The following is a 24,116-nucleotide window of genomic DNA, read 5'->3' as shown; positions in this document are numbered from 1 at the left end:
TGACGTTTGCTTTTGGCTTTTTCTGCCGTCCCACTTGGACGGACTCGCCTGGTTTCCTTCTGAAGTAAAAGGTTTCTTATCTTTATGGGGCCAAACACATGGCCCCATAAAGATAAGAAACCTTTTACTTCAGAAGGAAAGCAGGCCGTTCAAGTGGGACGGCAGAAAAAGAGAAAACTCTACGTAATGGCGAGCGCTTGTTTAACCTGCTCAACCGCCTTTCAGGTAAACAGTTGCGTATACAATCTGAGTTACCTTGTAAGAAAGGCAGCAGTATAGCACAACCGAACAGTTCAGGATATTGAAAACTTAGTTTTATTCCATTTATCTGTGCACCTTTTGTAGACTAAACGATGAGCGCTTTCATTTCTGAGCAAAGCCCAAACATTTGAAAGAAAGATAAAAATAACAGTTGTGGAATTGTAAAAAAAGTGCCGAATTAATGCTTCCTTCCAACATGTGTTTCTTCAGATCGCTAACACTGAGCAGGACTGTCTTTGAATGCAGTGTACTCTTGGCTTCTTTTGGCATCGCAGCATTTACACTTACCGCTGCTTCAGGTCAGTGTATAATCCATGGCGACAATCAGAAGGATTAGGGCGGAGATGTGGAAATCATTAACATTTGTCTGAGGACGCGTTTACTATAGAATTGAAGCAGTCGAGTAGTCCATATGGAAGGTCACATGCTCAATATTATGTTCGAGCTATACCCCATTAACATTGTTCCAATGTTTTTAGCGCTGTTATGGCCACTGAAATTAGGCGGCATGACTGTACAAAATTATGACACAGGATTGACCAAATTATCCGGCAGGAAAATGCAAAATGAATGCAGGTCCCACCACCACAACCGCTGTTACACATTCAACACTCCTGGTCAGATACAGTGACGTTTCTTTAATACCGCAATGTTTCTGTAAATCTCCCGATTGTAGCTGCCAGAGCCGACACTGCGCTCTGCTCGCCGGGCCCTGAATAAAGTTACACATTTTCAGACACCTGCTTTCAGAGTGTGCCTTTTATTTCCCCCGAGGCTGCGTCACAGACACCGCCTTTGAAGAAAGTGGCCGGGGCGCAAGTGTGCCAAAGTGTAAGCAGTATAAATAAACACGTAAAACTTGCTGCGGATTGTCAACAGGGCGGGCTGGCCACACCCGGTCTGTGTTTAGGCCCTGATAGCGGGTTGCGTATTCTGCCGCGTCCCTGTGAGTTCTGCGGTTCTCCGCATCCACACACATTTAAATCACGCACGTAAGCCCCTTGCATGGTTTTTGTGCCCACCACAAGCTTATTTCTGATATTTAGGCCAGAGGCTTAATACAAAATGCGTCCCCCTCTTGCCCCGAATTGCAGAATGTGGTGCACCCCCTGTTCTGGATACTGTATTGCTTCCTGCCCATTCCATTTAGATTAGTCTCCATCGGGGGCACATTAGTCCTGCGAGAAGTTTAGTTGGAGGTGACGACAGGTCGCCTCGCGGCCTCCGTGGCAATAAGCAGCTCTTATCCCCAGCGCCCACCCTTGCTTCCTATGCAGAAATGTACAGTTGCCTCAGGCAAAAAAACACACAGTAGGCAACGTGTCCCCAGAGCTTTAAGTGGGCCGGGTCCTGCCGGTACATCATCGGCAATTCTTAAAAGCAGGTGCCGAGACGGGTCCCTATCGGGCTCTCCATTTTCGTCCTCACTCTCAGCATGGGAAAAAAAATCTTAACTCAGCAACAGTAAACCATTTTTGATGTAGCTTTTATTTTTTTGTAGTTATATTTTGCAAAACTCAAAGTGCTTTACCTGAGTATCAACAAAGACATATTCATTTATTTTTGGAAGACACAGGCGATTCATTGATTTGCCCAGAAACACAGGATCTTGAGCCGATGCTGAGACTCAAATCTGCTTCCTCAGCTCCAAAGTTAGCAGCTCTAGCCATTACGCCACAACCACTCGCACAAGAACCAAAGCATTTTCAATATTATATACAACGAAGCCATGGTTTTATGTATGCATGTAGTATATTTATCTTATCCAACTAACAACCTTTGACAAAGCCAATAGTCATGGCTTGTTGTAGGTGTAATGTTACTTGTATAACATAATTGGAGGCAACAACAGAAGCAGCAAAATACCAGTCGGTGCCACATTATGCCGAGCACATATTTTTAGCATAAATGTTTTAAGTCACACGCTTACTTATATCTGCCACTCCCATTTGAGAGACCCCTCCCCTGAAGTATTTTCATCCCACTGAAAGCCCATCGTGCCACCACAATGTCAATTGGGGGTGTGCGCGGTGTGCTCCATGGACCTGGCAGCCACTGTAGAAATATGCGCGAAGCCTCTTTGCCACAGGTTCGAGCTCCCCCCCCCCAACATTTCCTTTTGAGGACGACGAAACCAGTACTTTATAGTTGGGTAACACTGATGCCTGTTTAAAGCACGTGCCACAGGTTCGAGCTCCCCCCCAACATTTCCTTTTGAGGAGGACGAAACCAGTACTTTATAGTTGGGTAACACTGATGCCTGTTTAAAGCATGTGCACGCAAATGATAGTCTCTATTAAATTATAGTGTCCAATATAAGGATCTTTATTATCTCATCGGGTGCACCTATTGCTTGCACTAGCAGTGAGATTCACCCAAGAATGCATGTCAAGGAAATGCCGGAAGTGGAAGACTTGACTGCATCCAGGGCCTCAGGCAGTAGAACAGCCAGAGTATCACAGGTCGTAGTGCAAGGAAGGAATTTGAACAAATGGCTGCTGTTTGGATGATAAAATACAGCAATAAAGAGGGTTCTACGGCCCCCCTGGCCCTCTGGTACCCAGTGCCAAGGAAATTGTGCTGCATAACTAAATACTTATAATGTCCCAAAGGCGAGACCTATTGGCTATGCCAATGCTTGTCTTTTGGGCCGCTCAATGGCTGCACGTGCCCGGCTCACCTCCGTTTGTGTTCTTCAGGAAACTTCCCGCTCCCTCCAGCAGCTACCTCTTTCAGTGACCGCCCATGGGTCCCGGCCTCACCTCGCTCTTCTTCAGCGACCTCAATGAGACCTGGTGCCGGGCTCCAAAATCCCAGCCCTGATATCCAAGTCTGACTAATGCAGGCCCAGGCTCCGCCCAAGTGGACGTCCACTCCCAGCTCGGGCCGATTTGCGCCCCTGTGATTGTATCCTCCGTCTACCTTGCAGTATTATTGTGCGGGCTGTAGCACATAGCTCCAGATTGGCTGTATTTGTTGCCGATGATGCAGGATTATGCAGGATTTTTAGTTGATCGGCAGGATCTCTGTGGAATTACATCATTAAGTCATCCACAATTTGTGTTCTCAGAATTTTCCACTGATGTCTTATTGGAAAAGTTTGAATCGGCTCACTTACTTATAACCACAGATCTGACTGTTGCAGGTGAGATAGTTCATCTCCTTGCTTTGAAGAGTCATGGCCTAGATCTTAAAAACCCTTTGTCCCTTCGTTAAAATACATTTCAAGAGATTAGCAATCATTAAAGCATGGTGATGAAATCTTCCAGCTACATAGGTCCTACTCCTTGTTTCAAGTCACTTTGATGATTCAAAGTGCAACTAAAAGTACTAATGACTTCTACAACAGGCATGATTTAGATTAGATGTATTGAATAACTGAACCATTGTTGATGGGGGAATGTCTTCCAAACATGTCATTTAGAAGATATGATCTAATTTTTGATGGAGAAATAATTACAATCAAAAGAGAGATCAAGAATAAAAAAATAAGCATTAATATATGACCTATTGTTTGTTTTAATGTAGGAGTGCCTCCCAAATGTATGCTTATTTTTATGCCATATTAAAATAATGATGTCAGAGTAACTTGTGATGAGCTATTGGTTGCCTATAATTAACTTCAGTAGTTTTTTTTTAGTGGTGAAACACTATGTTGAGAATCTTTTTTGTTTTTCTGTTTGTGCATGATGAACTTGGTAGCTGATTATGTACATGAGTGCTTTATACTTGACCCCTGCATGCCCTTTAGTACTGCTTTTCACTGCATTGTACATGCGGCTGAATAGGAGCCCTCCCTCTCAGCACATAGTGCAACTGTTAGGGGGGGGTCACCTTTTGTTTTTATCGAGGTTTTATGAATTAAACCCAATCTGAAGCTAGGGTAGCTTCCCAACAGAGCTTTTTCTTCTGGTGAGATGCCCTCTCCTCTACTGCTGTGCAAGCCACCTGGGTGTCCTGACACTCTACAACAAATAATAGCTTAATTGAACCAATATTTGGCATCCCGCCTTGGTCACGAAAGGAAGATAGTCAGCTAGAGGCCTTCTTAATTTTATACAGTCACTTAGACAAGGGAAAACGTATTCTTACAAAACAAATAAGATGGTGACTCCCTCCCACCCTCACCCCCCCACCCACTATGTAGATAATATTCTGAGAGGGTGTCCCATAAGTGTGTATCTGTAGGCTGGCATATCCCCCCCTTCTCAAAATTGAACAACTAGTTTGTTGAACACACACAAGGAGTCCACATGGACCTTACTATTCGACACACATGTTGTGACAGATGGAGTCACAAACAGACGTACAGCGAAAAATACACACAGGCTCACACACACTCTGTCTCACACAGAGACCAACATACACTGAGACACACATGGACACACCCTTAATACATGGCAAACTCATGATGAAGGCAAGAGCTAATTAAGTGAGCATGGGTGGAGCTTAAGCCACGATATGCAGTAGGCCTTCTCCGCACAAGGTGACAGGGCTATGTCACTAAACTGCATTCTACCTTCAACTCCCCATCCATTGCATAGTGTGGTTCAAGGGGACAGTACCCACATTGAAGCAGAATCAGGATAAACATTGGATGTCCACCATTCATCTGATGGCACTTCGATGGTGTATAGCATTGAAAAGATAGAGCACCTCCTGTCGACTTCCATGATTTTACAGTTTATGAGGGGAAAAAACAAAGCTAGGTGAAATTAAAATGGAGCAGGAATGCAGTGCAGTTCTCACATGTATTATAGAGGATTATTTTCTCCACATACAGACTTCTAACTTTTATTGCTAAAAGCAGTGATTGTCTTTTCTTGATTGTTATGTAAATACAGCAAAAATATTGTGGAATCAATTTGTGCCAGATTTGTCTTGGTGATCATACAGCCTGTTCCATTCCATGTTCACTAGCAGCAAAATGTGTGCCAGTAGTTGAGGCTTGATTTATGTATTTAATTATTTGTTCACCATTGCTATGGTATAGTATTATGTCCTCTCATGCTTTCAGATGAAACTTTTGCGGCTTGTATGTAGCTTTAAATAGCTCACATCTCATACACGATTCCGCAATGCAGCTGCACATGGGGATGTGAGGGGCAGTGCTCTTGCCCACTGGGTCTATAAAGTAACTTTCCTTTACTCTGCTTTTCAGAGGATTGAAGATGACGAGACCGAGCGCCTGCTCCAGCTCAGTAAGCAGATGTTGGCATCAGATGGCTCTGAAACCACGCAGCCATTGGATCAGCGTGACGAGGAGCTGATCCTAGCAGAGTACGAGAGTGATGATGAAAAGAAGAAAGTACCTGGGTAAGACAAGTGTTAAAGGCTGCTTGAATTAATACTTGAATAACCTGAAATTCAGAAAGTGTATTACAACTTCAGAGGCATAAAGTGCTACTGAACCAATATTGTGTACATGCTCTGCTTGTTGTGGACCTGAGAATTGTGTAGCAGGCTGACTTTAATGTCTCTTATGAGTAAGTTTAACCGGATACAGTATATGCAGATGAGAATTTTTTAGGAGTCATTGATCCCAACTTCCCATAATAGGATCAGCCTGCAGTTTATATGTAATTGCCATCTTCAGTATGACTGTGTGGTGTGCCATGATGTTATCGGGATGCAACAGTCTACAGGGTTATCTTACTTAATGTTCCTAGTGGAGAAGCTTCCTCGTTGATACATTGGAGTCGTATGCAAATGAATCATTGTAAATGGATGCATATCTTAATATTAGTGATTCAGTACTATATAATGTTTTTTACACTAGTGACAGTCCGGCTGCCTTCTTAAAGGTCAGGTCAAAACATACAAGCCTGCAAAGAAAAATGTGTACTTCATCCAGCTGCAGAGTCCGTAACTTTGGCTTACTGCATGAAGAAAATCTCTAAATGCTGGGTGCATAGGAAAGGGCTTGTAGATGTTTGTGTACACGAAAAACTGTATCTGAGTTTGAACATGTCTGTCCTTGGATTTTCTTGAGCTTCAGAATGCTGCTATGTGAATTTTTCCATTTTCTATTGGACTATAATATTGGAGGTGTTTTTGAAAATTGACTTTCTAGCCATACATTATGTTTTAATCTACCAGTCCTGCTTAGTAAGCATTTCTGAAACTGAAAGAATCCCACAGACACTTGTGTCTACAATAGAAGAAAGCTAGAGGGCCCGATTTGATTAGGAAAAAAAGTGGACATTAAGTTCATTTCAGACTTATTGGTCTTCCTTACGAAGAGTCTGGTGGGTCAAGAGTGGAAGACCTTTCTTTTCTGCTGTCCCCAGAGGAGAGCATTTAATTGAAATCTGCTACCTACTACCAGATGACATGCAAACTGGAGACCACTGGTTTTCTTTCTTTGTTGCAAAGAGGAGAATCCTGAACTTTAAAACCATCCATATCACTTTTCAAAGCCTTTGCCATTTTCAAGCACCATGATAAATAAAATAAAATAAAAACCAAAGCTTTATTAGTGGTGTTTTTCATCAAGATGCAATGTCTTCATCTTGTAGCAGAGTTGTTAGTGACCCGTTAAGGATTGTTGGCTAAAGGGATGATAGAATGTCTGGAATTAACAAAATTGTGCTAACGGTGACACTGGAACAAACATTATTATTGGTTAACTATAGCTTGCCTGAAGTTGAACTGAAGATGAGAATCCAAATCATCAGAGAAGAGGTAATGTAAGAAACTTCTTAAGAGGGAGATAGCGACACAAATTAAAGATCTGTTCAGATAAAATAACTTGCCAATATCATTGAGCTATTGGATGAAAACTTTTAAGGTAAATAGCTTTACAGAATGTGGTAAAGCTGTGTATTTTAGATGATTCCTGTGGACCTCTCTGGCTACGACCATCTGAGACATATGACCTATGTGACGAAATTTTATGGTGATATAAAAAGGTGCAAAACTTTTGCAGCACTAAGAGCTTTGGGTGTTCTTTTGCTTTATGATATTAACAGATATCACTCGGCTGCTCAAGTTCTACTTCGAATGACGTACAGTCTAGGTTACTGTAATACCTGCTGCTCAGCCTGTGTGACTGGGTGTGTGGAATGTTGGTGTGATGATGCTGTGGAATGAAAAATTTCCTAGCTAACGTAACGGAAAGTTTCAATTCTATTAGGGACTCGGAGGCGAGGATTATGCCTTCTATTCCTCACTTTATTACTCAGCAGCCAATAGTAAAACAACAGACTACATTTCCCATCAAACTCTGGGGAAACTGTAGTCAAACAAAAGAACCAATCGGCACTGTCCACAGTCCACCAATAGGGGTCCTCCAGCACCCAGATAGTCTGCCCTCACTGGTCCTTCCTCCTCTTTCTGAGCGCGAAGTCCTCCAGCCGAACTCCTCAGCCATCTTGTTTGTTGGAGTCAGACCCTACGGAGGCAAAAGGAACCATCAATCCAAGAAGAGAAACAGATGTCGGCAGAATATCAGCACGATACTGCATAGAACAAAGCAAACAATAAAGCAATTCCAAAAACCCCAAAATGTGTTACTTACTGAAATACGGGGTGGGAATCCTGAGATGATCCCTAGGGCGGGATAATCCTCGCCTCCGAGTCCTTAATAGAATTGAAACTTTCCGTTACGTTAGCTAGGAAATTTTTCATTCTATGTCAGGACTGGAGGCGAGGATTATGCTAGTTCAAAGCCTGCTCACCACGAGGTGAGCCATATCTAGCACAGGCTTGAAGTAAAACCTCTTAAAGGTGGAGTCCGAAGACCAGTCCGCTGCATTGAGGATATCCTCCAAACGGGCACCCAAACCGAAAGCTTTGGAAGCCATAGCCCCTCTAACCGAGTGGGCGCCAAACTCTCTAAGGTTGATTCCTGCTTCCTGCATAACCCACCGAACCCATCTGGCAATGGTGGGGGAAGAAACCGCCTGAAACGGCCTGCGGAGAGAAATTAGGAGCTGACGCTCCCCCGGAGGACGAAACTCTTCGGTCATCTCCTCATAAGCTTTCAAGCAACAGACCACGCACAGTTTGGGACAATCAGGGAATTCCGGGTAGGAAATCACCCTTGTGTGACACTTTGTCCTCCTTGAAAGAGTGAAGGTCACCCCTGAAGGAGTGAACATCCTAGAAGAGATATCCAGTGCTCTCACATCAGAAACCCGTCTGCAAGATACGAGACAGAGCAACATAGCCAATTTGGCTGACAGCTCCTTCCTGGACAGAAACCTGTTGGGCTGCCAGGAAAGGAACAAATTGAGGACCTGGTTAACGTCCCATAAGGTTGAGTAACGGGGTTCCGGAGGTAACGAAAGCTGAATGCCCCTAAGAAGTCTACAGACTAGGGGATGCTCGCCAACCGGAGAATTGTTCACCGGCACATGTCCAGCCGAGATAGCAGAACGAAAGGTGTTAATGGATCGGTAAGCAAGGCGCTCGGACGCTAAATGGGCTAAAAAATTCAGGATGTGAACTAAATCCGTGTCCATGGGATTGCAACCCCTTCGCAGACACCAACGGGACCATCGGCCCCATGCGGATTTATAACGCTTGACAGTACTGTTTGCCCATGCTTTAGCCATGAGGTCCCCAGCTGCTGCCGAAAGGCCCGGGATTTCCCAGCGTCGCCGGTAATCCTCCACGCGACAAGACGTAACGAGTTCTGCAGAACCAGAGGATGAGGTACCCCGTCGGGACTGAGAAGAAGATGAGGGAACAGGGGGAGTAGGATTGGAGAATCCCAGGAAAGTTCCAGAAGAACTGGAAACCAGACTTGAGATCTCCCTGGCGTCGGACCTGAGCCGTTACACGAGCCAGCATGGCAAAGGGGGGAAACGCATTTCCGGTTTCCAGGCTCCAATCCTGGAGAAACGCGTCCGTGGACACCGCCAGAGGGTCCGGCCTCCAACTGAAGTAACGAGGCAATTGATGGTCGAGCCTCGAGGCAAACAGGTCGATCGACAGCGGACCCCAAAGTTCGTTTAATTGGCGAAACACTCCGGAGTCTAGCTTCCAAAGACTGGAATCCTTGAAATTCCGAGATTGAAAGTCCGCCACCAAATTCTCCCGACCCGGGAGATACTCCGCTGTCACAGCGACATGATGCTCCAGGCAGAACTGCCAAAAGCTGGCCGCCAAGTCGGAGAGGGCTTTGGATCTGGTGCCTCCCAGGTGATTGATATAGCGGACCGCTGAGATATTGTCCATCTTGAGAAGGACCGAAGACTGAATGCGATCCCTGGTCCAACAGCGAACGGCGAAGGAGCCCGCTAGGAGCTCCAAGCAGTTGATGTGTAAACTGCGCTCTTCTTGAGACCACAAACCTCCTGTGGAAAACTCGCCGCACCTGGCACCCCAGCCCTGCATGCTGGCGTCGGATTCGATAACTAAATCTGGAGCGGAACCAAAAATGGCGCGTCCATTCCACGCCTCCATGTGTTGCAGCCACCAATGGATCTCGTCCCTGGCTTCCCCCGACAAGACAACCTTGTGTGAGTAAGGGAGCCCTCTGCGGAGGTAAGACGCCTTGAGGCGTTGGAGCGCGCGGTAGTGCAGGGGCCCCGGGAAGATCGCCTGTATAGAGGCGGAAAGCAAGCCCACCACACGGGCCAGGTCCCGAAGGGACACCTGAGCTCTGGCAAGGGTACGACGTAGCTCGTGACGGATCTTCGCAATTTTCCGAGCGGGAAGGCTGAGAGAAGAAGACCTTGAGTCGATCATGAACCCGAGAAACGTCCGAGACTGTGAAGGAGAAAGCATGGATTTTGCCTCGTTGATGACAAACCCCAGTCCTTGCAAGAGATCTACCGCTACCTGAAGATGATGAAGAAGGCGACGCGGGCAGACGTCCATAATCAGGATGTCGTCGAGGTAGACAATCATTCGAATACCTCGAGCCCTTAACCACTCCACCACAGGGTGGAGTACCTTGGTAAAGCACCAAGGGGCCGACGAGAGGCCGAACGGGAGGGGGGCGAACTCGAAAACCTGATCGCGCCAAAGGAACTGCAGGAAACGGCGATGGGAGGGGAAGATCGGGATCACCAGATAGGCGTCCTTCAAGTCGAGGCGGACCATCCAATCGTTGGGGCGCAACACGTCGCGAAGAAGATGGATACCCTCCATCTTGAAGTGGCGGTATACCAGCCACTCGTTGAAACTGCTCAGATTGATCACCGGACGCTTGCCACCGTCTGTCTTGTCGACAAGAAAAATATTGCTTAAGAAACCCCGCGGGTGAAGGTCGGCGGGAACGATCGCCCCCTTGGATAGAAGAGAGGAAACTTCCTCGTCTACCAAAGCGGAGTCGTGGAGGGAGAACAAGAGGGGACGCGGCCTGGTGCGTTGGGTAGGAGTCCCCTGATACTCTATTCGAAAACCTTGAATGGTTTGAAGAACCCAGGGATCCGTCGTGACAGAAATCCACGCCTGGAAAAAATTCCCCAGCCGCCCCCCTATTTTTAGAAGGGAAGAAGGGAGTACACTCACCGTTGGAAGAGGTAGCAGCTCCCCGGTAGCCTCGTCCTTTGCCACGTTTGCCTCTCGTGGGGTAGAAGTTGCCGAAGCGGCTTTGATCCTGGTACTGTCCTTTAGCGGGGCTTTGTCCACGTGGCTGGTTGTTGGAACCCCGGCCGGACGAGCGGCCCCTGCCTCGACCGGCCTCCCAGAAAACCCGAGGGAAGACCTTCCGAATAGTCGACTGGGCCCTATCCAAGGAAGTAAACGTGTTGACAAACTTCCCCAATTCCTTCACGAAGGGCTCCCCAAACAGGCCCCCCTGGGCCACTGCACCGGCTTCAGTATCCGCAAGGTCCCCCAGTTTGGGGTCCACCTTAATCAGAAGAGAGCGCCGACGTTCAGTAGAGATCGCACAGTTCGCGTTGCCCAGGAACACAATGGCTCTCTGGGCCCAGCCCGACAAGGATTCCGGGGAAATCAGGGAACCAGATGCTTTCGCCTCCTCCGCCATGTCGAGGATCTTAGTTAACGGGCCCAGGACATCCAGGAGCTTGTCCTGGCAGGACCGCCAGGACCTATCGATCCCCTTCTTGGGATCACGCATGAACTGGCACCAAAGTCTGGCAATGTAAAAGATACAGAAAGTCTCGTGGACAATAATGGCCTGGGAAGGTGCCCCAAAGCGAGATACACGCAGTGCAATACAGACCCAACCGGGCGTTTAATTGGAAATATATAATACAGACTCCACCGATGCTATTAGTGAGTGGAGCGTAAGCGCTGTACAACGAGCGGAAGTCTCGGAATAGCTGATAGAGACTTCCCGCTCGCGTAATGCCTCAGGCCAGATTCCCTGTACGGCGCGTCACACAGACCCTTCAGGGTTTAAAATGTGCGCGCCGCAGAAACATCCACCGCGCCCCCTGACGGGCGGAGGAACCAGGGACACCAGACAGGCCGCGTAGGAGATCGGCTCCCGCGGTCTCAACAACCGGGCGGGCACCCGCCCGCCAATATACCGTGACGATAAACAAAACGAAATCAGCGCGGGGGAAACCCGCACAGCTCACAAGAACCGAAACAGGCTCCACACGCAAAATCTCGTCAAATAAAATTCAGTCAGCGTCTCGCACGAAGACTCGCAATAAACCAACAAACTGCATAATATCACTGACAGGGAAATAGCGCCACGGTGTTAAGACCACAAGTAGTAAAGCACATCATTTTACCACAGATAGACCCATAAGAAAAGAAAACACTTAGCTCGGCTGCTGAGCAGCGAAGAAAGAGGAGGAAGGACCAGTGAGGGCAGACTAACTGGGTGCTGGAGGACCCCTATTGGTGGACTGTGGACAGTGCCGATTGGTTCTTTTGTTTGACTACAGTTTCCCCAGAGTTTGATGGGAAATGTAGTCTGTTGTTTTACTATTGGCTGCTGAGTAATAAAGTGAGGAATAGAAGGCATAATCCTCGCCTCCAGTCCTGACATAGAATCTTGGATGACTGTAGTGTTAGTTGGGGGAAAGGCTGAGCAGCAGGAAGGCTGCTCCTGGTGGGGCCCTTATCATCTATCTTAATAAACCAACTTACTTAATCTACCTTGGAACCGAACGTCTTTCATTCACAACATTTACTCTGGCATGGAACTCAGCTGAAATTAGCAATATGTGACTGTAAGAAAGTGGTTCTGTATATACTGCACCAAAGTAAGGTTCAGTTTGCACAGAGTCCACAGTCCCCAGAGGTTTGGCAGAGGTTAAAGTTAGATATAACCTTACTCTCTAAAGTGGTAGCTTGGTCGAGCAGTAAGGCAATATCAGAGGACAGTGTAAAGCATTTGTTGTACACACTCAGCCAGCAAATGGTCTCACACACTCAAGAACTGAACTCTAGGCCAATTGTTTTGTATATAGAAATATATAGTTGTTTTATTTTAGAACCACATATAGGTATCAGAGTACTTTCTCAGAATGAGATGCTTTAGTTAAATACTTTCAATAAGCAATAGACTTTTAAATGCAATAGTTACAGTTGTTGCAATAGGCAACTCAAGTTAAACACAATTATAACATTGAGCTCAATGGGAATTTTAAAGTAAACACAATATCAATTACTTTACATAGGTTTTTCTTACTCCGGGCTGTGTCCTGGATTCAGCCCTGGTGCATCTCCTGTAAACAGTTGAAAGAAATCGTTTTTGTTACACAGGTGATTTTTAAGGAATATTTGTATGTTTCAAAAACCAGGCAATGTTCTCCTATGGAGGAAAGTTTGGTTATCGGAAAATCACAGTTGTAATTGCTTTGTAGGGTCAGTGCTGGGCACAAAGATCCAGCACTGGGATCTCTCCTGATCACAGGTGAGTAATTTCGTTTTCGTTGATCGGGTGATGTGAATATTTCAAAGTTTCAAAACTCGACACTTAGAAGAAATTCCAAGTAAAAACCAGTCAATGTTACCCTTTGGAGAAAAAGTGAGTTATCGGCTTTCAGGTAAGTACTCGACTGGCAGAGTTAAGGTTCTGGGCATAGACTCATGGGTCTCCCAGGATCAGGTAGGTACAGTTGTTACACCCTCAGCGGCACAGGGGCAGCCGGGTGCAGAGATAGTAGGCCCAATGTTAGCCTAAGGCGTGTAGGGGGCCTTCGGTTGGTGGCTGCTTGCAGGCAGGCCACGCAGCTGTGGGAGCTGGGCTCCTGGTCACTCACACAGGGCAAGTGGGGGAAGTAGAATAGGATAGATGCTGCACTTCCAGGGGCACTCGGGCATCTGGGTGCAGGGTGCTTTTGAGCCATCGGGCGCTCAATGTATTTCAATGGGAAAGCTGCAAGACGAACAAAGGCTGCAAGCTTGGGAACGGAGATTCTTAAGGTGCGACCACCACTTCAAGAGGTAAGTTGGGGAGCTGTAGGTTAGGTAGGCACCCAGAAGTTGGGCACCGGGGGCTGCAGGGCGCCAGGTGCAGGGGTGTCTTTTGACCTCGGGAAATTTTACCCTCTGCTGGTCGCGGTTGGGGGGTCCCTGGTTGTGAGACTGCAGGCGTCGTCAGGAGCGTCAAGGTGGGTCCTTGGGTGCTGGATTCTTGGTCACAGTCGCCGGGGGGACGTCCTCGTGGTCTTTGTTCACTCAGGCACAAGCCGGGCTTGGCGGGTGCAGAGTGTGCTGGATTCGCGGTTCCTGGCATGGCACGAGGGGTTGTTGCTTGTTTGAGCAGAACCACTGCTCGTGGGAGTCCCAGTCTTTTAGATAACCAAGACAGTCAGGTCCTCTGGGGTTTTTGAGGTTGCTGACCACTGGAGACGCCGGGGTTTAGCAGGAGCCGGTTCGAGGGTCGACAGGCCTGTAGTGCTTTGGCCAAGTCAGTTGGTGTTGTCCTCTTGTTAGCAGCTGCACGGCAGGTCTTCTTTCTTCTTGTTTCAGAATCGGGATCTGAGGAAGGAAGGTTCAGGGTGCCCCTAAATACTAAATTTAGGTGCGTTACAGGTAGGTGAAGGTCAGGGACCAATGGGTCCCTTCCCTGGGGTGGGTACACCCCCTATCCTGCCACTCTCCAGTGGGAGGGGGGCAGGAACCTAGTCCTGATTGGGTAGGGCTCCCCATCCTCAAGATGGCAAGAGCCCGGAGTTGTGCGTCGCCTCGCCTCCCCCACCTGAGGGGTGGGGTTGGCAGAGGCTGGTACACCCCCTTTCCTCACTTGGGTTTTCCCGTCGATCTTCCCGCCAGAGTGGTCAGAACCAGTTGGGGCCAGTTGCTGAGTACAGCAAGTGGCCTGGAGAAGCTCACAAAGGCGGCATGCCTTTGAAGCTTCCCCTGCCCATCCTGGGGGAGGAGGGCGAGCACCTCGCCCAGCATGTGCATTGTTGCAGACCCACGAGAGCAGATGGCTCTCTATCCAGGGGTCCAGTAACATGTCTGTTGGGTGGCAGCCTAGGCAGCCTCTCAGTCAGGACGCTGGTTGTTGGTTAGGTTCAGGGGCATCTCAAAGATGCCCTCTGTCGTGCATTTTACATTAAATCCCACACTGGCATCAGTGTGGGTTTAATGTGCTGAGAAGTTTGATAACAAACTTCAGTCTTCAGTGCAGCCATCATGGTGCTGTGGAGTTCGTGATGACTATCTCCCAGCACTATATACTCTTAATGGCTGCACTGCACTTACAGTGCCCAGTAATGGGCCTGGGTACTGTAGGGGTACAGGGCTCATGCACCTGTACCCACACTACTGGCATAGGGCACCCAGCTAGAGGGGTGACTGAGGTATGCCAGGGCAGTGTGTTTGTGGGCATGGCACACTGGGATGTGTACCGTGTCGACTCTGTTTTGTTCTGCACCAAGACACTCAGCCTGCAAAGGCAGTGTGTGTGTGTCAGGTTACAGGGCCTCTAAGGGTGGCAATATAAGTGATGCAGCCCTTAGGGGCCTTCTCTGGTCACAGGGCCCTGGGTACCATTTACCAGGGGCTGACATGTGGCCAGAGATGCCAATTGGGTTTAGGCTTCAATGCAGTTTTAGGAAAGGAACACAGGCCCTGGGCACCTGATTGGCAGGAGCCCAGGGTACACTCAGTCAAAGTACATCAGCAATTCAGCAAAAAGTGGGGGCATGCCATGCAAGAAAGAGAGCACTTTCTCACACAACCCCCCCAAACGAAAGATGATGAGACTAAACTTTCCTTAGAGAGCCTTCATTGTCTAAGTGGAAGATCCTGGAAAGTCCATCTGCATTGGCATTGGCATTGGCAGTCCCAGGTCTGTGTTCCACTTCAAAGTCCATTCCATGTAGGGAGATGGACCACCTTAGTAGTTTTGGATTTTCCCCTTTAATTTGCATTAGCCATCTGAGAGGTCTGTGGTCAGTTTGAACCAGGAAGTGAGTACCAAAACAAGTAAGGCCTCAACTTCTTCAGGAACCAAACCACAGCAAAGGCCTCCCTCTCAATGGCACTCCAACGCTTCTCTCTGGGGAGAAGCCTCCTGCTTATAAAAGCAACAGGTTGGTCTTGGCTTTCATCATTGGTCTGGGATAGGATCGCTCCTATCCCTAGCTCAGACATCAGTCTGCACTATGACCTGCTTCGCATAATCTGGTGCTTTTAGAATTGGTGCTGAGCACATTGCTTCTTTCAGGGTGTCAAAAGCCTTTTGCCAACTAACTGTCCAGTTGACTTTCTTGGGCATTTTCTTGGAGGTGAGTTCGGTGAGGGGAGTCACAATGGACCCATATCCCTTCACAAACCTCCTGTAGTACCCAGTCAAGCCAAGGAATGCCCTGATTTGGGTCTGGGTTGTTGGAGCTGCCCAGTCCAGGATGGCCTGGATCTTGGGCTGCAAGGTTTGTACCTGGCCTCCACCAACAAGGTGGCCCAAGTACACCACAGTGCCCTGCCCTATCTGGCATTTGGATGCCTTGATAGTTAGGACTTCCCAAGGTGGATCAGGTGATCCTGCTAGGTGGAGCTAAAGACAGCAATATCATCAAGATAAGCTGCACTAAAGGACTCCAACCCAGCCAGGACTTGATGCACCAGCCTCTAGAAGGTGGCAGGGGCATTCTTTAAACCAAAGGGCATCACATTGAACTGATAATGGCCATCAGGTGTGGAGAATGCTGTTTTCTCTTTTGCTCATGGGGCCATGCCAACTTGCCAGTACCCTGCAGTTAAGGCAAAGGTTCTGAGAAATCTGGCTGCTCCCAATTTGTCTATCAATTCATCTGCTCTTGGGATAGGGTGAGCATCTGTCTTGGTGACAGAGTTGAGCCCTCTATAGTCCACACAAAACCTAATTTTTCTCTTTCCACCCTGTGGATGAGTTTTGGGGACCAGAACCACTGTGCTGGCCCAGGGGCTCTCAGTGGGTTCAATAACCCCTAACTTCAGCATCTTGCTGACTTTGATGCTTTCCTTGACTTGGTCTGACTGTCGATAGATCTTGTTTTTGACAGGTGCACTGTCACCAGTGTCCACATCATGGGTACACCAAATTGTCAGACCAGGGGTCAGGGAAAAGAGGCTAGCATACTGTTGCAAGACTTGCTTGCAGTCAGTCTGCTGTTGGGCAGAGAGGGTGTCTGAAAAGACTACACCATCTACTGACCCATCTTTTGGGCTGTGGGAGAGGAGATCAGGGAGAGGTTCACTCTCTGCTTCCTGTTCCTCATCAGTCACCATCAGCATGGGGATGTCAGCCCTGTCATTGTAAAGCTTAAGGCGGTTCACATGGATAACCCTTTTGGGTGTCCTGCTAGCGCCCAGGTCAACTAGGTGTGTGACCTCACTCTTTTTTTCTAGGATAGGGTAAGGGCCACCCCATCTATCTTGGAGTGCCCTTGGTGCCACTTGCTCCAAAACCCACACCTGTTGCCCAGGTTGAAATTCAACGAGTGCAGCTTTTTGGTCATACCAGTGCTTCTGAAGCTCCTGGCTGGCTTCAAGATTCTTGGATGCCTTTTCCATGTACTCAGCCATTCTGGACCTTAGACTAATCACATAGTCCACAATGTCTTGCTTGGGTTCTGGGAGAGTCCTCTCCCAACCCTCTTTCACAAGACAGAGTGGTCCCCTCACAGGATGACCAAACAGAAGTTCAAAAGGGGAAAACCCTACTCCCTTCTGTGGCACTTCTCTAAGTGAAAAGCAGGCATGGAAACAGGACATCCCATCTCCTCTTGAGTGTTTCAGGAAGTCCCATGATCATGCCTTTAAATGTCTTGTTGAACCTTTCAACAAGGCCATTGGTTTGTGGATGGGATGGTGTAGTAAACTTGTACTGCACTCCACACTCCTTCCACATGTGTTTCAGGTAAGCAGACATGAAGTTGGAACCTCTGTCTGAAACCACCTCCTTAGGAAACCCTGCCCTGGTGAAGACACCCAGGAGGGCTTTGGCTACTGCAGGAGCTGTAGTAGTCTTAAGTGGAATTGCTTCAGGGTACCTAGTAGCATGATCCACTACTACTAGAATTAACTTGTTTCCTGAGGCTGTGGGAGGTTCACGTGGACCCACAATGTCCATACCTACCCTTTCAAAGGGAACCCCCACCACTGGCAGTGGTATCGGGGGGCCTTTGGGTGGCCACCTGTCTTGCCACTGGCCTGACAGGTAACACAGGAGCTTACAAACTCCTTCACCTTTTGGTGCATCTGGGGCCACTAAAAGTGACTAACTAGCCTTTCCCAAGTTTTGGTTTGCCCCAGATGTCCAGCTAGGGGGATGTCATGAGCCAAAGTTAGGAGGAACTCCCTGTACTTTTGTGGCACTGCCACCCTCCTGGTGGCTCCAGGAGTGGGGTTTCTTGCCTCTGTGTTCAGTAATCCCTCTTCCGAATAGACTGTGGGTACCACTGACATCTCCCTTGGCTTCTGAAACAGCTTGCTGCCTCAGGCTTTCAAGAGTGGGACAGTCTTACTGACCCTGGCACAGCTCTTCCCTAGAGGGTCCCCCTGGGCCCAAGAGTTCAACCTGGTAAGGGTCAAGCTCCATAGGCTCAGTTCCCTCTGGGGTGTCCAAGTCCTTTCCCTGTGGAGAGGGGTCCTGAGTGGTTTGCTGTACAGATGCTGGTCCCCCAGTCTTCTTACCTTTCCTCTTGGTGGGATGGACCATACTTTCAGGCTCCAACCCTATTTTTTCACCCTTCCTCTTGCTCTGTGCTCATGTTTGCTCACACACCAATTCAGGGATACCCAGTATGGCTGCATGGATTTTCAACTCGACCTCAGCCCAGGCTGAGGTTTCCAGGTCATTTCCAAGCAGACATGCAGCTGGTAGCTTTTGAGAGACCACTACCTGTTTCAGGCCAGTAACACCCCCCTTCCCCTCCCAGCCTAATGTCACCATAGCCATTGGATGATTAGCGGTAACACTGTCAGCATTGGTGATTGGGTACGTTTTCCAATCAAGTATTGCTCAGGGGAAACCAGTGTGTCTCTCACCATAGTGACACTGGCACCTGTATCCCTCAGAGCTTCTATCCTAGTTCCATTAACCCAGAGGTATTGTAAGTATTTCTTTAAGTTGGGTGGCCACACAGCTACAGTGGCAAACTCAGCTTCGCCCTCTGAAACTAGAGCTGCTTCAGTGTGCATCCTGATTTGCTCTGGGCACACTGCTGATCCCATCTGTAGACTTACCACCCCAGGTGTAGCTGTACTGGTTGCCTTAGGGGCCTTGTTGTGGGGGCAAGATGTATCTAGAGTTAAGTGTCCCAACTTCTTACAGTTGGGGATTCTCACCTCCTTTCCCCTGGGGAGGTGTTGTGACCACCTTCTTCTGGTCACCCCCAGTGGTTGTCCTTTTCACCCTAGTCTTGACCCAGTGGTCTGCCTTCTTTCCCAATTCTTGGAGGGAAATTAGACCTAGGTCTACCAAATGCTGATACAACTTTTCATTTGTGCAATTACTATATGTTCCTTCATAAACAAATTGTAAAGTCCAGTAAAATCATGCACATTGTGTCCAGTTAACCAACCATCCAGTCAATCCCGGACTGGGTTTTGTGAGCCCCTCTGAATCTAATTCTATACTCCTCAGTAGTGAGCCCAAATCCTTCAATCAGAGTCTTCTTCATGAAGTCATAGGACCTTGCATCTGGCCCAGAGAGGGTCAGAAGCCTGTCTCTGCAGTTACCAGAGAAGAGTTCCCACAGGAGTTCCCCCCCCCCCAGAGAGGTTTCTTTACTTTTCTCATGTCACAAGCCCTTTCAAAGGCTGCGAACCATTTGGTGATGTTATCACCTTCCTCAAATTTAGTGACAATCCCTTTGGGGATTTCAGGATCATAAGACTGCTCTTTAGCCTTACAATTTGTACTGCTGCCACCATTGATGGGTGCTAAACCCATCTCTTTCCTTTCTTTCTCTAGAGTCTGGAGTCTGGACTCTAGATCCAATCTCTTGGCCAGCTTTGCTAAAAAGCTGTCCTCTTCACTGGGGAGTTCCCTAGTGTTTCCTGTGGGACCCGGCCCACCTATGTGGTCTCTAGTCCCCCAAAGGTTGATCCTTGGAGTTAAGGGTATGGTATGTATTGCCTTTCCTCCCTTGGGATTACTGGGGGGGGCGAGGGGGGTCACTATCCCCCTCATCCTCCTCCCTTTCCTCATCTGACTGGTAATCGCCATGTTCAGATGGGTGGTCCTTGGCATACTCAGCCAGGAGCTCCTGGAGCCCTTGTTTGGTTTGATGCAGGCCCATTGGTATACTTTTTAGTTTGCATAAGGACCTCAATTCCTTGAAAGGCAAGTGTGAGTAAGGTGTAGGGTCGAGCTCCTCAACCAGGTCCTGCATGGTATTACCTTCACTAATAGCTGGGTTTCTTTGAGACATTCTAACCAGACAGTTCTAACCCTCTACCTTTGACTACAGTGACTTTTATTTCTCTAAAATTCTAAGGGGACTTCAGCAAGGCCCTGACAAGACTTTTAGTATTTTGGAAAAACCAATTTTGGAAAATCGGAATTCGAAAGGCAATTTAAGAGTTCTGTCGTGTGATCAGATGGTAACCAAGTAGTCCAACAAATGCAAGTTTGTATCCCACCGCTGCCACCAATGTAAGAAAGTGGCTCTGTATATACTGCACCAACGTAAGGTTCAGTGTGCAGAGAGTCCACATTCCCCAGAGGTATGGCAGAGGTTAAAGTTAGATATAGCCTTACTCTCTAAAGTGGTAGCTTGGTCGAGCAGTAAGGCAGTATCAGAGGACAGTGTAAAGCATTTGTTGTACACACTCAGTCAGCAAATGGTCTCACACACTCAAGAACTGAACTCTAGGCCAATTGTTTTGTATATAAAAATATATAGTTGTTTTATTTTAGAACCACAAGTAGGTATCAAAGTACTTTCTCAAAATGAGATGCTTTAGTTAAATACTTTCAATAAGCAATAGACTTTTAAATGCAATAGTTACAGTAGTTGCAATAGGCAACACAAATTAAACACAATTATAACATTGAGCTCAATGGGAATTTTAAAGTAAACACAATATCAATTACTTTGCATAGGTTTTACTTACTCATGGCTGGATCCTGGATTCAGCCCTGGTGCATCTCCTGTAAACTGTTGAAAGAAATCGTTTTAGCTTCACAGGCGATTTTTTTTTTTTTTTTTTTTTAAACAATTTTTATTGACATTTTGCATAGTATTCAAATGACAGTGTATTTTTCATGGCATACTGACACAAATCCAGTGTTATACATATATTCATTCTTACGTGTCTCAAAGTACAGATCCCGCAGTTCCATCCCCTGTGCCCATTTGCATCTCAAAAATATGTATATTAAGGAACTATTCATCGTAGATTGTTCATGTACTAGTATCAGATTCTGATTCTTCCAGTGGGGGGGGGGGGGGGTTTAACATATATTGCCCCTATAGGTGTTCCAGCCTCCCCAGACCATCCCCCACTTTTTCGGACACCCTCGATGGATATATACTGACTTTCTGCCATCATCGCCATGTCAATGTCTTTACACCATTGATTGAGAGTGGGGCTAACCCTTAATCCCCAGCGTTGTGCAATGTTTCTTTTTGCTACCGTCATGCCTAAAGTAACCCAGTCCTGAGCAATCGTATTTAAATCTGTTGGTTCCCAGATATTGAGTAGGCAGCACCTCGGGTTTGGCAGTATGGTAACGTGTGACCTGGGAGAGTGTTCGCATCACCGCCATCCAGTAGCGTACTATCTTGGGGCATAGCCAAATTGTATGGTAGAATGTGCCTATCTCTCCGCATTGTCTGAGACAGAGCGGTGTGTCTGCACGATGTACCTTATGCAGGAGTATCCTAGTGTAGTGCGTGTGGTGTAAAATTTTTAATTGCACTAATCTAAGTCTTGATGGAATTGCTGCCTCACTGGGGGACGCGAGCGCCTCGTGCCAGTCGGCCGCATCAATGTCTCCCAACTCACGCTCCCACGTGGCCTTCAGTGTCACTGTGGGGTCCGAGCGATTATTAACTATTTTCCGGTAGGTCAGTGAGATTGCCTTTTTGTGTAGGTGGTCCGTTAAAAGCCTATCCTCCAATGGGGAGGATTCTTCGGGTCTTGTATCTGGTGGTAGTAGGGACTGAAGTGCATGTCTGACCTGCATGTACCGAAATAGTTCTGTCTGGGCTAGGCCATAAGTGGCCTGTAGATGGGCAAAGGTAACCACTCCTCCCTTCTGCCACAAATCTCCAACTTTTGATATGCCTATTAAGTCCGAACTGTGAAAGCCCTTGGTATTGCGCAGCATCCCAAGTTGCTTTGTATCCCATAGCGGCATTGCTTATGTGACCACCCCTTCCCAGCCTAGTGTTCGTTGCGCCTCAAACCAGATGCGTATTGTGTGCAGCGTTGGACCTGTAATATTGTGTTGTTTCTTTTTGTTGTATATGGCACCCATGATCCCTGATGGGGCTAGGAGTTGCCTATCTAACCGGAATACTGGGTCCTCTTGGGGGACATGAAGCCATTGGTTAATAGCCACTAGCTGGGAAGCCCAATAGTATACTTTGATGTCGGGAAGAGCGATCCCTCCATCATACCAGCTTCTGGTGAGTTTGTGCAGTGCTATACGGCGTGTTTTCCCATCCCAAAGCAATGTCGTCACTTCTGCATTGACCGCTGTGAAGTATGTAGAGGGGACAGGGAACAGTGTGTTCTGTAACGAGTATAGAAACCTGGGGAGTGCCATCATTTTAAAGAGGGCAGCCCTTCCCAGGAGCGTCAAAGGTAGCGTGCGCCAATGTTTGACGTCTATTTTTAATCTTGTCAGGGGTTGGGTCAGGTATTTTCGGTGAATTGTGCATGATCATGTGTTATGAATATCCCAAGGTACTTAAATCCGTCCGTGACTATTTGAAGTGCGCACCCACGTGGAAGCCACGGTGGGGGGGGGGGGCCATGTAGGACATAGAGTAGCGATTTTTCCCAGTTGATGGTGTATCCTGACATCCGTCCAAAGGCTGCACAGATATCTAAGAGACAATTGATGGATCGTGCTGGTGACGCTAAATATAATAAAATATCATCCGCATAAAGCGAAATACGATCCTCCCAGCCACCGGCCCATCTCAGCCCCTGTATCGTAAGGTCTTGCCTAATCTATGCCGCCAGAGGCTCAAGCACTATCGCAAATAGAAGTGGCGATAACGGACAGCCTTGTCTTGTCCCTCTACCCAGCGGGAATTCAGCCGATAAATGGTTATTTACTACTACCTGCGTCATTGGCCGTGTATACAACACAGGCGATTTTTAAGGAATATTTGTATGTTTCAAAAATCGACAGAAGAATTTCTGGCAAAAACCGGGCAATGTTATCCCATGGAGGAAAGTTTGGTTATCGGAAAATCACAGTTGTAATTGCTTTGCAGGGTCAGTGCTGGGCACAAAGATCCAGCACTGGGATCTCTCCTGATCACAGGTGAGTAATTTCGTTTTCGTTGATCGGGTGATTTTTAGTGAATATTTCAATGTTTCAAAACTTGACACTTAAAAGAAATTCCAAGTAAAAACCAGTCAATGTTACCCTATGGAGAAAAAGTGAGTTATCGGCTTTTAGGAAAGTAATCGACTGGCAGAGTTAAGGTTCTGGGCATAGACTCAGGGGTCTCCCAGGGTCAGGTAGGTACAGTTGTTACACCCTCAGCGGCACAGGGGCAGCCAGGTGCAGAAAGAGTAGGCCCAGTGTTAGCCTATGGCAGGTAGGGGGCCTTCGGTTGGTGGCTGCTTGCAGGCAGGCCACACGACTGTGGGAGCTGAGCTCCTGATCACTTACACAGGGCAAGTGGGGAGGTAGAATAGGATAGATGCTGCACTTCCAGGGGCACTCGGGCGGCTGGGTGCAGGGTGCTTTTGAGCCATTGGGCGCTCAATGTATTTCAATGGGAAAGCTGCAAGACGAACAAAGGCTGCAAGCTCGGGGACGGAGATTCTTTAGGTGCGACCACCACTTCGAGAGGTAAGTTGGGAAGCTGTAGGTTAGGTAGGCACCCAGGAGTTGGGCCGCTGGGTGCAGGGGTGTCTTTTGGCGTCGGGAAATCCTACCCTCAGCTGGTCGCGGTTGGGGGGGGTCCCTGGTTGTGAGGCTGCAGGCGTCGTCAGGAGCGTCGAGGTGGGTCCTTGGGTGCTGGATTCTTGGTCACAGTCGCCGGGGGGACTTCCTCGTGGTCTTTGTTCACTCAGGCACAGGCTGGGCTCGGCCGGTGCAGAGTGTGCTGGATTTGCGGTTCCTGGCTTGGCACCAGGGGTTGTTGCCTGTTTGAGCAGAACCACTGCTCGTGGGAGTCCAAGACTTTTAGAGGAGCAAGGCAGTCAGGTCCTCAGGGGGTTTTCGAGGTTGCTGACCACTGGAGACGCCGGGGTTTAGCAGGAGCAGGTTCGAGGGTCGACAGGCCTGTAGGGCTGGGGCCAAGTCAGTTGGTGTCGTCCTCTTGTTAGCAGCTGCACGGCAG

The 24,116-nt window shown here is 47.9% G+C and overlaps 1 protein-coding gene across 4 annotated transcripts in view; it reads left to right on the top strand.

Moving 5' to 3' along the window:
- Positions 1 to 24,116, top strand: part of DDX11 (DEAD/H-box helicase 11) — a 652,402-nt gene that overhangs the window by 87,423 nt on the left and 540,863 nt on the right. For all 4 annotated transcript variants that reach the window (XM_085652300.1, XM_085652298.1, XM_085652299.1 and 1 more), the window contains exon 5: positions 5,423 to 5,577. In XM_085652300.1, coding sequence (XP_085508426.1) covers positions 5,423 to 5,577 — 155 coding nt within the window. The remainder of the gene's footprint in view (positions 1 to 5,422; positions 5,578 to 24,116) is intronic.

This window comes from Triturus cristatus, chromosome 4_1, assembly GCF_964204655.1.
Source record: "Triturus cristatus chromosome 4_1, aTriCri1.1, whole genome shotgun sequence".
Taxonomy (NCBI): domain Eukaryota; kingdom Metazoa; phylum Chordata; class Amphibia; order Caudata; family Salamandridae; genus Triturus; species Triturus cristatus.
Note: the sequence above shows the minus strand (reverse complement) of the source record. Positions and strands in the feature narration are given on the sequence as shown.